The 13,204-nt window shown below is 37.5% G+C and overlaps 1 protein-coding gene across 1 annotated transcript in view; it reads right to left on the bottom strand.

Annotated features, from left to right (window-relative positions):
• Positions 1-59: 59 nt before the first annotated feature.
• frya (furry homolog a (Drosophila)) overlaps positions 60-13,204 on the bottom strand; it is a 70,598-nt gene continuing 57,453 nt past the window's right edge. Inside the window, 11 exon segments of the mRNA XM_048162012.1 lie at positions 60-1,286; positions 2,555-2,686; positions 2,688-2,761; positions 5,755-5,865; positions 6,992-7,075; positions 8,181-8,279; positions 8,403-8,552; positions 8,888-9,128; positions 9,232-9,395; positions 10,414-10,557; positions 12,027-12,230. Of these exon segments, the coding sequence (XP_048017969.1) occupies positions 1,028-1,286; positions 2,555-2,686; positions 2,688-2,761; positions 5,755-5,865; positions 6,992-7,075; positions 8,181-8,279; positions 8,403-8,552; positions 8,888-9,128; positions 9,232-9,395; positions 10,414-10,557; positions 12,027-12,230 (1,662 nt within the window). The 3' untranslated portion in view covers positions 60-1,027.

The raw sequence follows: 13,204 nt of genomic DNA, 5'->3' as shown, positions 1-13,204 counted from the left end.
AGATTTGTATCATTTGAATGTTTCCAATAAGCATAAAAAAAAAAAACACACACACACACTCAGGTACTAAGCAGATTTTTATTAATATTATTTATTGATCGATTTATTGCATGCACACTTTCATACAGCAGACAGCAAAATGAAACCATAAAAATAAAATCTTACAAGTATGGGCTACACTCCCACTGCTATGTACAAATGTATCTTTCATTTAAAATATTTTTTATTCCATAAATATCTCTATTTTGATACCATTGCATGCTTGGCCATTTCAATAGACAGAATAGACATAATTCTATCCTATAAAACTATACCATTTTATGATAATCAAAGCATGATGATCTTTCTTTTGAGAATATAAATAAATCTTCTAGGAGCAACAAAACAGTAGAAAGACATTAATAAAATCAAACACCCCCTATAAATAAGTGCTGGATGACCCCTTAATGCATCCAGATCTTTCTGACAGTAGCATTGCATTGTGTTAGAGACATTCTGTCTGTATGGGTAAAAGATGATGCAGGGAGTGAAAAGTCTGATAAACAATTTAAAAAGCCACATTAACAATGGCTGAAAAACAAAACAAAAACAAGAACAGAACATTTCTGTATCAAGTAGACGAGAGCACTGAAGTTTCAAAACATTCTCTCTAAGATGAAAAGTTTCACTTGGTGTGAGGCATTGCACATTTTCCCGTAGCATGTATAATGGTAGACGTGGGCAGGAGGAGCCATTCATAGAGCTTTGGTATACCTTTGATGCCTGCAGTAGTTGAGGCCCCGTTTCAGAGGCAGGGGGCGGCCCCATACATACATAGTAGTGCAAAAAAGCCAAGGCGTCGACTTCTTTTTCTGACCCCTGTTGCATTTTACCAAGCTATTTATGCTATACATCCTGTCACCTCTTAAAGGAGAGCAGAGGCAGCACAGTAATGAGTGCGCTAGGGGAGAACAATGAAGTCAGCAGCATCTTCAGACAGGAGTGGTGGAAAGAAAGCCACTGTCGGCCTGATCCCTTAAAGTTCGCCTCAAAGGCTGATGCCGGTCACACTGGAGTCAGGAAGGAAGGCAGTGATGGCCCGGTAGCCCTGCGCTCGTCGAATCATGTCTCGGATCTCGCAGTTAAGCTCAGTGAGTCGGTTGCATATCTCAGACAGGTCTTGTTTGGAACCGACCAGTGCAAAGGTTCCTGTCTGACCCAGAGTTTGGTGCCGGAAATAGATGTTGAGCAGAGTCTGGATCTCATTCTCGGAGCTGCTACCGAAGATGTCGCTTGGCCACATTTTCCTGAAAGATGTCATTAGAAAAGTGATTATTATTTCAAATAATACTGTACTGCATATAACTGCAAATGCATACATTTTCTATTGCCGATTCCTATAAATCTAATTTTTAATGTGGTAGTTCATCCAAAAATGAAAATTCTGTCATCATTTACATCATTACCTTCTTCGGTGGAACATAAAAGAAGATATTTTGAGGAATGTTGGTAACCAAACCGTGTATTTTTGGTCCATACAATGGAATTGAATGGGAACCAAAACTGTTTGTTTACAAACATTCTTCAAAATATATTTTTGTTTTCTACAGACAGTTATGCATGGAATGACGTGAGGGTGAGTAAACAATGACAGAATTTTCATTTTTTGGTGGATTATCCCTTTAAAGATGCAGTCTGTGAGTTTTGCCTCTTTGTCGCCATCTCTGTTCAAAACCTGCAATTGCAGTTATTTGTGGAATTATCATCTTTGCGTGGGTTGTGCCTTGGCACGGCTCCTCAATGCGGATGAATCTAATGTTTGCTGTCAGTCACCACACTGGTGTGGATACTGTACTTCGGAATCACAGATTGTAGTCTTGGAAGTATGACCAAAATAAGAATTTTCACCAGAAAATGTCATCTGAACAAGTATGTAACATGTCTGCCACTTTTGTTCTGACCAACTGAGGAAAAAAGCATTACAATAAATCGTGCTGCCAATGGTTATTAAATCTAATGATAGCTTACCTCATATCACATCAAACCGTGCAAATTATAATTATTGTTATACTTTGTTCTCAAATTGTTAATGTTAACAACATCAGCATTGCGTGACCATATGTATTTAGTGCGTATTAGCGTTAGCTGTAGATTTCAATTTCTGTACAGTCCAATCTCTAATTGTCCATTTGTCATACCATACAACCTGCCATCAAAATGATAAGTTTAATTATTGCAGCTGCTGTGAGAAAAGGCTATGAATGATCCTCCTCATATGCGATATAGCTTACTAGCTGGGACTCATTCTTTATATATACAGACGTGATGTAATGACGCAAAGATGAACGGCGGCATGCTTGAATTTCCCATGGAAACCCACCAGTACCACTCGAATTAGAAAACATTATTGTAAGCTTACTGTTGTGAATCAGGTAAGGAGGTAAGGAGATAGTTTTGAACACTGGCTGGTTATGTACTTGCTCAAAAATTGATTTTGGATCATTTTTAACCAACAAAACGTACGGACTGCAGCTTTAAGTTCCATTATAAAACAATAAGTTGTAGTCATTTTTACCTGCATTCCTGTATGTAACGGATGGCTCTGGAGAACTCGTTGGTTTTCAGGCTCTCCAGAATGGCCTGCACAGCAGCCTCAGAGGAGCTGTAGGGGGATTCAGCGGAGGGATCACTCCGTTCGGCTGCTGTTCTCACTGGCCACTGAGGTTGCTGCTGTCTGCAGGTTACTCCTCAACTCACTCAACTCTCTGGACATATTCTGCAGCTAGAAGGGACAACAATTACACATAAATGACAATCAAATTGATTCTTTTGTGTGAAATCAAACTATTTTTGAACCCTTACAAAAAGTTACAATGGCAGTACCATAGTACAGTGATGATATCAGATACTACTAAATGATTACTAGATTTATGTATGATGGCATTTATATAGTACGCCAACAAAGTTCAAAGTATACTGTGGCATTATGTTACATGTTCAAAAAACCCAATGCTAAATGGTACCTGTAATTAGTAAAATGTATTTAAAAAAAATAAATAAAAACACAAACACACTGAGCAAATACTGCTATTTTAAGGAGCCCCACACATGAGAAAAAAAAAAGTTTCCAGGCCAGGAGTTTGTTCTCACCATTTATTAGTTAGTACTAGGGCTGTAACGATATGCGATATGAAACCGAAATCGCGATACGCAGGTCCACGAACCTGTATCGCGATGTGAGAAGGCAGAATCGCGACACACCCCTTCCAACTCCCAGAGTTATCCTTCCTGTCCAGATCCAATGCTACCACATTTTTAAATTACTATAAGTATTAGGGGTGTAACGATTTATCGTAGATGGTGTGTCTCAATCAGCTCTCTAGTTCAGTAAGTGTTTCGGGCACACATTGAATCTTGCAAGCAGGTTTAAACGTTTCTCATGTCAGTCTCTTGCATGGTCGCGTGAGAAAAGTCGTGGCTTTCTTTCACTGCAGTGCACAGCAACAGCTGTGCTCACAGAAAAGCAAAAGACGCTTGCGATGCTTTGCTTTAAGTTAGGGGCCGTTCACATATTGCGTCTTTCCCGCGTGCAAGTCAGTTATTATTTTCAAATGTAGCCGGGCGGCAGGCGCGCTCATAATGGGATCAACGCGGTCGCGACGCGCATGCAATTCTCAACTTCTCAGAATGCCGCAAGCGCACCGCAGGTCGTGTGACAAGAATCAACCGATCAGCTATGGCCTTTCCGTAACAAAACATCAAAAGCTCAACCGAACAGCTGATCATAGCTGATCATAGCTGTTCATGGTGGTTTTTATATCTTATCTCCATCAATATATCTCGTAGTAAAACTAATGCAAGGGCTAGAAATCATTTATCCTTTGCAGAAACATCCTGATCCTCTTGGAGAGCTCAGTTCATGGTTGCATAGCAACGACCGACGCCACAGGAGCACAAGCGCTTTGGAAAGAAGAAGCGGTGCGGCCGCGCCTTCCACGCGTTTTTAGACGCGATATGTGAACGGCCCCTATTCATAATTCTAAGTTCATGTTAAATTTAACATTTTTTTTTCAGTGACAGACAGCCCTATTCAACTGTTAATTTGAATACAGAAGGTTTTTATTAAAATTTTATATTTATTTATTTTATTGAAATGTGATCTTGTATGTACAACAAGGAAAATTATTGAAATTTGTTCATGTTTTTTTAATAAATCTTGTTTGAATTTCAGTTTCATTTTGTTCAAAATATCGTGATACGTATCGTATCGTGAACTCTGTATCGAGATATGTACCGTATCGTGACCTGAGCGTATCGTTACACCCCTAGTTAGTACCCAAGTTTTGTTGACTCATTTCGTCATTTTAGTTAAATCGTGGCCACATAATACTAATTTGATCACTAATTTTAGAAAAAAAGAAAAAAAAAAATTGGCCATGTTGAACTTACGATTCCCTCCTTTTAAAGGGTTAGTTCACCCAAAAATGAAATTTCAGTCATTAATTACTCACCCTCATGTCGTGACAAATTCGCAAGACTTTTGTTCATCTTCAGAACACAAATAAGATATTTTTGATTAAATCCAAGAGTTTTTTTTTTTTTTTTTTATCTCCCATAGAAAGCAATGAACTTACCACATTCAAGGTCCAGAGTAGTAAAGACATTATTGAAACAGTTCATGTGACTATTGTGGTTCAACCTTAATGTTATGAAGTGACGAGAAAACATTTTGTGCGCAAAAACAAAACAAAAATAACGACTTTATTCAACAATTTTTCGTCTTCCCTGTTAGTCTTCTACGCTGTTTGGTGGCCGTGTGTCCACCAAAGCGCTCTGCTTAAAACGCCTATCTGTGAGCGCTTGAGAGCACTTCAGAAGCGCAGCGTTTTTTTCCGTTGAGACGTTTTGTTGCTATGATACGGAATATCCAAGGCACTGTTACTTATAACTGATTTTGCAGGTAATTTGTTTCAGACTAAAAATATTGACACAATGTAGAATTACTTGCTATGTATGTTCGGAGACCAGCAATATTAATTTTTCATCCATTTTGTTTCGTTCTCTGTTTGTTGATGTCGCTGTACAGCAAGAATGTTGTGACAGTTGGTCGGTGTTGTATTTGTCCCGCCCCTCCTCCATTCTGATTGGACGGCTGGCTAAAAAGTGACAGTGATGAGCGCAGCGTTTTACTCAAAGTTGAACATTCCTCACTGGCGTTTAAAAAACGCGGCGTTCCCATTGAAAACAATTGAAAAAGTACGCTAGCAGCTGGAAAAAAGGCTCTGGTGGACACACGGCCTAACAGTGAAAGCAGTGCAGAGCTTCCGTGTTCTACATCAGAACGCCGACTTATTATGCTGGCTCCTGCGTCAGCATCACACGCATGTGTCGTGCTGCTCATGTGAACAAGCGTCGGCCAATACTGAGCCGGATTTCATCAAAAATATCTTAATTTGTGTTCCAAAGATGAACGAATGTCTTACAGGTTTGGAACAACACGAAGGGTGAAAATTTTTGGATGAACTAACACTTTAATTTAGTTAGTGGCCACAATTTTACAAAAATGAGGGAACACATTAGTACAATGTGACCATGGTTTAACTAAAAAAAGCAAATGAATTAAAAAATTGTAGGACAAGATATCCCCCCTCCCCCCACCACACATATCATGTGCAAGGCTCCGTACTATTTCATAAAGATGTGCAAGCAAGACCTTTTCTATTCCAGTAAAAAATTGTCTTCAAATCAGATGAGGAGACGCTGATGTCCACATACCTCTGGTACGGAGTTTATAGCGTGAACTTGGCCAATCAGTTTACAGTAAGACTGAAAAAGCAGCAGCAGTTGAAAGTGGAGCTTGTAGAGTCTTTGACAAAGCTCCAGTTGCTGTAAGCAAACATACATAAAATAAATACCAAGGACTCTTAAATTTCTTAGGATAGTCTTAAGAGTTATACAGAACAGTTCTAGCATAGAAGACAAAACAAATCATTAACAAGGATACGAGCTTGTTAATGTTAGCAAAACTGTATTTTCATTTTAAAAATGTGATGCCTGTGAAAAAAATCTGATATGCTTTGTAATATTTGGCAATGCTCGTATAATATGGGTATTTGGAACAAGGGAAAAGGAAGACATGATGTTAAAAAAGATGTTCTTAAACTTACTGCAAGAGATTCCATTTGCTATAAAGCAGGCATTGCAAGACAAAAAGGTAAGAAGTGAGAAGGAAGAGAAGTTTTGAATATAGTGTGAACATGCAGCCCAGTGGCACTGGCAGTAGAAAGCATGAGCAAACAATGGCTCCATCATGCATGAGCAGAAAAGGTTAATGGACAAGCAGAGAAAGAAAAAAGGCTCACAACTATGCCATCTTATTTTTATTTTTGCATGGGGACTGTGCTGGGTGGCAAAACAAGATGCCATTTATGCCCCTTTTTTAATTTAGAATTTATTAAGTCTTTTAACTGTTCTTCTTTGTGGATCTTGAAGGGTTGAAAACAGGTCAGAAAACCTTTTCAGGTTTCTTCAAACTTCATCACTGCCCAGCAGAGAATAACCCCCAAATCAAACATAAGAATAGAGGCGCTGTTGTGAAGTAACAGCTTGCATTTGAAACAGGCGTAAAGTTAAAGAACAGACAGATAGAAAAGAGAAGTCACTCACAGAGCTATCACAGAACAATCGAAATGCAGAAAATATAAGAGGTACATTGAAATGGCATCTAAAACATTTGGTTCAACTAATCTCACTCATATCTCAGGACACAATGGACATTACAGTGGAATCAGTAGACAATGCAACCACACTAAAACATTCACATAAAGTATTACGGTATCTTTGCTTTAGGAAATAAAGTAAGACAGAAACGCATGCACTATTTGTGGTACACTGGCACACTGTAGTATTAGGGCTGTGTCAACTTAAATAATAGTGAAATTCCTATATTAGTTTTTCCCATTTTTTTTTTTAGAATCTAATTGTTATGATATTAAAAAAGGCAGTTTCATACCTTATCCTCTGTTTCAGCGGGCTGATAAGTGATCACTCCATCTCCAGTGCATTTGGGGAAGCTGGCCTTGCAGTTGCGGAGCCACTGGAAGATTCATAGGCATAACAGAAAGTTGAAAAGAACAAGCTGTAGCTTTTTTTTTTAAAGCATCTACAATGCAAATCTATATATATATATATATATGTATATATATATATATATATATATATATATATATATGTATACAGTCAAACCAAAATTTATTCAGACACCTTGAACATTTCATTCATTAATACAGTTTATTTACTATAGTTTAAAAAAAAATTGTAATAAAATATGAGAAGATCTCAGAGTTAAAAAATAATCTTAATTGTGTCAGATAATACTTAAGCAAAACATGGTCAGGTCAAAGTGTCTGAATATTTTTTGGTCCCAAATTTTTATCAATTTTACTGGTAGTCCACTGTATTGAAAGAATTTTTAGGGTATAATATGTCACAGTTTACTTTATTTTGCTATCCTCACTTACATAAATGAACTATAGTGTCCTGCACCCACTAGTAAAAATATGTCAAAAATATCAAAAATGTCTGAATAATTTTTGGTTTGATTGTAATCGTATATACTACTGTTCTCAAGTTTGGGGTCAGTAAGAATTTTTTTTAAAGAAATTAATACTTTTATTAAAGCACCAAATCAGCACATTAGAATAATTTATGAGGGACCATGTGACACTGAGGTGACACCGATTAATGATGCTGAAAATTCAGCTTTGCCATCACAGGAATATATTACATCTTAATATATTACATCTTACATATATATATATATATATATATATATATATATATATATATATATATATATATATACAGTATATATATATAAAAGAAAACAGTTATTTTAAATTGTAATAATATTTTATAATATTATTGTTTTATTGTATTTTTTATTAAATATTTGCAGCCTTGGTGAGCACAAGAGACTTCTTACAAACATTAAAACAAAATTAAATTGTTTTAACCAATTAATTTCTTAAAATGTTTTAATCAAGATTTCAAAGGTTACAAACATTTTTTTAGGATGGTTATAGCTATAGCACCTGACATTTTTCCTCCTCTGCCTGTGCCACAATGTTTTTTTATTTATATAAAAAAACTTGAAAATGACTAAATATTGCTTTTGTAAAATAATGCTTGATTGAACATACTGATATGACTCCCTCCTTTTTGTTGTTGTAGGTTTCTAGATACTCCTGCAGCTCTAATACACTAAACTTCATCTTCTCCAAGAGCCCATATGACATGATCTGAAACACATATTTAAGAGATACATTTTGTAACAAGTTCATTTTAAAATGGCATGCACACATGTATAAAACACTAAAGCTGGCACTTTTAGATGGACATTCATTTACAAATGAGAAACTCACAGTGTCTGCATCGATAAACAATGTGGGACATTCAGAGCAGGATGTCAGCATCTGGGACGACCTTACAAACTTCGCTCCAATTCCACGAAGGCCATCGCCAAGGTAACCAGCAGCGTCACATGTCAAGGTGCAGAACTTTGTCTGTATACTCTGGAGGTCAGAAACATATAAACATATCCTGTTTAATCTGCCCCACACCAGCATGTTGTCAGTATCAATAAATTATAATCAAAGACGCTGCATGTCTTCTAAAACTTTGGCACTACTTAGTTGTCAGCTTTGTGTGATGAACCAAAGAAAATCCAAGTTAATGAACAAAATCAAGATCACTTGACACCAACAAAACAGCTCTTGCCACGCTTAGGATGCACCACATAAATGATTCATTTATAAGTGTAAGTTGATCATTTTCACTTCTGAATCTGAAGCTGTTTGACAAAAAACTAACTTAATAAGGACCAGTGGCCACCTACTGTAACCGTTACCTGAAAGAGTGAGGAGAAGACTTGGAAGGTGTAAACTGCACAGGAACCATCCGAGTCAGCCACCAACTGGTTGAGATGATTTCGCCAAGCCTCCTCTGCATCATCGCACACAGTCGGCTGGAAGGCGGCCAGGATGGCGGAGAAAAATGGAGAAGGCGGAGGCGAGGAACGGGACTCTAGCAAAAACTCTTCCTTTTCCTCCTCTGCCTGTGCCACAGAGCTGTGCTGGTCTCCAAACCCACTGGAGGAAGTGAATTATGTGGTCAGTTTGACTTTACCAGACTTTTCCACCAAGAATGAAACAGAATTATGCATGTTGAGAGTTTGAACCTCACATACAGTACCTGGGTACACGGCTTATCTCATCGATAAAGCAGTTGTCTTCCCTCTGAGTTGTGTCCCCTGTTAGGATGTCAGAACAACTAAAGGCAGGCGGCGACTCACAAATGCAGAGTGAGATATCGTTTTCATTAACAATGGCTTCCTCTTCTTCAACTGAATCCTCAGCCTATTTTGGGACAGGAGGTACGAAAAACTTAGCAAGTATAAAGCATTTATGGCCAGTGCAAATACATTTACAGATTAGTCTCAGAATAGAAAACGCTGTGGCAACAAAAACTATAAATATCATTATGAAAAGATCAGATTTTATGGCTAACTTTCTCAGTCTGAGCAGTAAGATTGAATACGGTGATCTTGGCCAAAATACAGAAGTGAATAAAAAAAAAAAAAGAGTAAATAATAAAATAAAATAAAATAAAATAAAATAAAATAAAATAAAATAAAATAAAAATTTGATTGGTCAACCAACTGATATTGATATTTATAGAGCAGGCAGGGTAAAAAAAAATATTACAAAAGACACAAAATGGTTGACTGACCGAAAAACAACAACAAAATTTTACAGATAGAATTCACTGACCTTTCAAAACTAAAACTCTTCATGCCGAGAATCGTTTCTTTTGAGTGTTTTTTTTTTTTTTTTTTATTTTAAATAATGTCAGATTCAGATATAATAAGAGACCTTTAAAAATGAGGACCAAAATCTGATTGGTCTGGTCTCATGTTTATGGCCACAGGCAATGGGTACACTCTCTTTATTTGCACCCCTAGCATTTTGCATGTGAGTGATGTTACAAGCCTTGCCACCCACAGAGAAGCCATACACATTGCCCTAGTGGCTCATCCAGAGCCTCTCTCTGAGACTGTGGTAGGCAGTGGTAGGCCTCAAAGACGAAAAGCAGTTAGCAGATAAATGGTTAGCAGATAGAAACAGGGAGCTTTTGAAGAGCAAGTATTACTTGCAATTCCATGCTGATTTGCACATTAATGTAATCGAAAAACAGCATCAGCCGACAACTACCTAAAACCAATCAATGCTAAAAGCGAGCCAGACAGATAAAGCAAGCACAGAAAGAGATTACTCATTTTCAGCCTTGTTAATGGAAAAACTCTAGAACAGAGGTACGGTATGAGTATGAATGTGTCTGCCCCCAAAGGTCAGCCATTTTGAAGCTCTTATTCACCCGATGGTTCGAGCCCTCGGGTAGTGAGATCTCAAAGCTGGGCGTTGGGGTGGAAAGAGGAATTGGGTCAGCTTGAGTGTTGTCAAAAGAGATAGGCGGGGAGTCCATGGGGTTTAGTTCCTCAGTAGGAGACAAGCTGACATTCTGAAATGAGAAAAAGAGTTTATTTAGACATTACAGATATAAAATGGACAAAATCCTATGGATGAAATCCTGCCTACATTATTTTCCACTGAATATTCTCTTTAAAGTCGGCATTAATCAGAAGTTCTTTCCTATTGTGATGTATATCCGAGTGAAACAGCTTCTCGAACAAGAACAAATGTAGGGTGGGACTTGATTTTATCCATGGGAAATTGACGGGATCATTGCAGTTTGCTAACGTTGTGATATCACTTGAGTGACAGGTTTCCCGCCCTCGTGCCGGTGAACACAACATCATAGAAGAGATTTTGTTTCAAGATTTTAAATCCATGCTGATTTTAAAGGGATAGTTCACCCAAAAAATGAAGCCACCCTAGGTGTATACGACTTTCTTCTTTCAGTCAAACACAGTCAGTCAGAGATATATTAAAAATGTTTGGGCTCTTCCAAGATTTATAATGGGAGTGAATAGTAGCCGATATTTTGAAGCCCAAAAAAGCGCATCCATCCATCATAAAAGTAATCCATAAGGTTTCCATAATCCATAAAGGCCTTCTGAAGTGAAGTGATGAATTTTGTAAGAAAAATATCCATATTTATAACTTTCTAGACTATAATCACTAGCTTTCGGTAATGTCCGTCCGCGCGTTCATGAGAGAGTCGAGTTCTGGCGTATTTGAGTTTAAAAATACCGTTTTAGACTTCTAATTTGCGACCGATGTTTTGTTTTGCTCTATCCTCTGCGCTTCCGCGTTCGTCAATGAGCCATGCGTCAGGTCAAAGTTCACTCTTCCACGTAAGAAATAGTCATGATCAGATTAAGGTTAGGTCACTGTAATTTACACTGTACATTATAAGGAAGCACCCAACTGTTTTTGTGGCTATTGTCAGGTTTCAGAAACTGTAGAGCATGTGCTTATGAGTTGCAGACAACATGAAGAACAGAGAAAAAAGATGATGGAAGAGTTAGGAAAAGTTGGTCTAATAGGGACAGGAATGATGGAAATACTGGAAAGTGGGGAGAATGAACAAGGCAGAAGAAGTATTTGCAGTTTTTTTTTTTTAACAAGGACTGGACTGATGAGGAGAATAGGATGTAATCGACATTACAGGAAAATAAACCTGGAAGATGGCAGTAGTGCAACGCTAATGGACGCAAGCTGCCATTAAACCCTAAAGAAGAAGAAGCAGAAGAACTCTTCCGCCACAATCGACTTATGTACAGAAGACAGTGATACTAGTTTATAAAGTTATATATGGATATTTTTCTTACAAAAATGCATCGTTTTGCTTCAGAAGGCCTTTATTAACCCCCTGGAGTCGTATGGATTACTTTTATGATGGATGGATGTGCTTTTTTGGGCTTTAAATTTGGGCTCCCATTATAAATTAATTTTCATTTTTTGGTGGCCCAAACCCTTTAAGCTAAATGTGCTTATATGAATACAAAACAGTGTAAGAAAACCTACTAGTTGTGAGGCTGAGAGGATCTGGCTGGCTGTGAGAGACTCATCCTCTGAAGACTCGTCAGAATCATCATGGACGATTGGAAACAGGCTTGGTGAACTTCCTGAGAGCTGGCTGTCCTCCTCCATTGGCTGGGCTTCAGCCTGGTCCAGACTGTCAATGGAACGCCTCCGCGCACCCCAGTTAAAGCTGTCAACTGTCTCACCCTGTCAGAGAAAGAGTGGGAGAAATAAAGAGTCCTCTGAATTGGGTATACTGCACACAACCATATATCACAACAGACACAGTCATAGGCTATGGCATGCTCTATATGTGAAGGTGCTCAGTGAGTTTGTTATATAAGGACATCTCTATATATTAAGGATTAACACAGTAGTGAAACAGCAATACAGGAACACATTTGTGTTCCAGAAGAGCAAGTAATAAAGAGCCTGAAGGCCATTTCCTTTGGAAGAGGCTCAAGTTATCACTGCAGCCACATGCCTTGACATCAGAGTCAAGAGTCAACATCCACATTCCTACACAGATGCAGTTCAGCAATTCAGAATAATGCTTTCCTCTGGCAGCTCGCTTAAACACTGAACTTTAATGGCAAAAAGTTGGGAGTGTACTTTCAATGAACAGTCATTTTTAATGACCTTTTTTATAATCATACTTGACAAATACAAAATGATAATGAAGCAAACAGTTTTTGACATTATTACATCTCAGTTTGGAATGAAAATGTGATGGATTCATAAACAACCATTAAATAAAACTCTTCAAATTTACCCACAAGGAAGAATTTATCTGAAAGGCTGAATCTGCCCTTTTAAGTGTCTCTGCGGCATTGCAGCCTCAGCAAATTTGTAGAATGACCTCAATGCACTGACTCTAATGACTTCATAAGACAGCCAAGCTGTTAAAATGCAGACATGTTGAAATATAATACAATCTGCATAAGGGGTGGCAAAATATTTTTAGATGTTACCCACCAATTAATTCTTAAAGTTTCTAAAATACACTACCATTCAAAAGTTTGGGGTCAGATTTGTGTTTGAAAAAAGTATCTTATGCTTACCAAGACTGCATTTATTTGATCAAAAATATAGCAAAAACAGTAATATTGTGAAATATTATTACAATTTAAAATAACTGTTTTCTATCTTAATACATTTTAAAATCTAATTTATTCCTGTGA

Source organism: Megalobrama amblycephala, linkage group LG16 (genome assembly GCF_018812025.1).
Source record: "Megalobrama amblycephala isolate DHTTF-2021 linkage group LG16, ASM1881202v1, whole genome shotgun sequence".
Classification (NCBI taxonomy): Eukaryota; Metazoa; Chordata; class Actinopteri; order Cypriniformes; family Xenocyprididae; genus Megalobrama; species Megalobrama amblycephala.
This window is presented reverse-complemented; position numbering and strand designations above follow the sequence as displayed.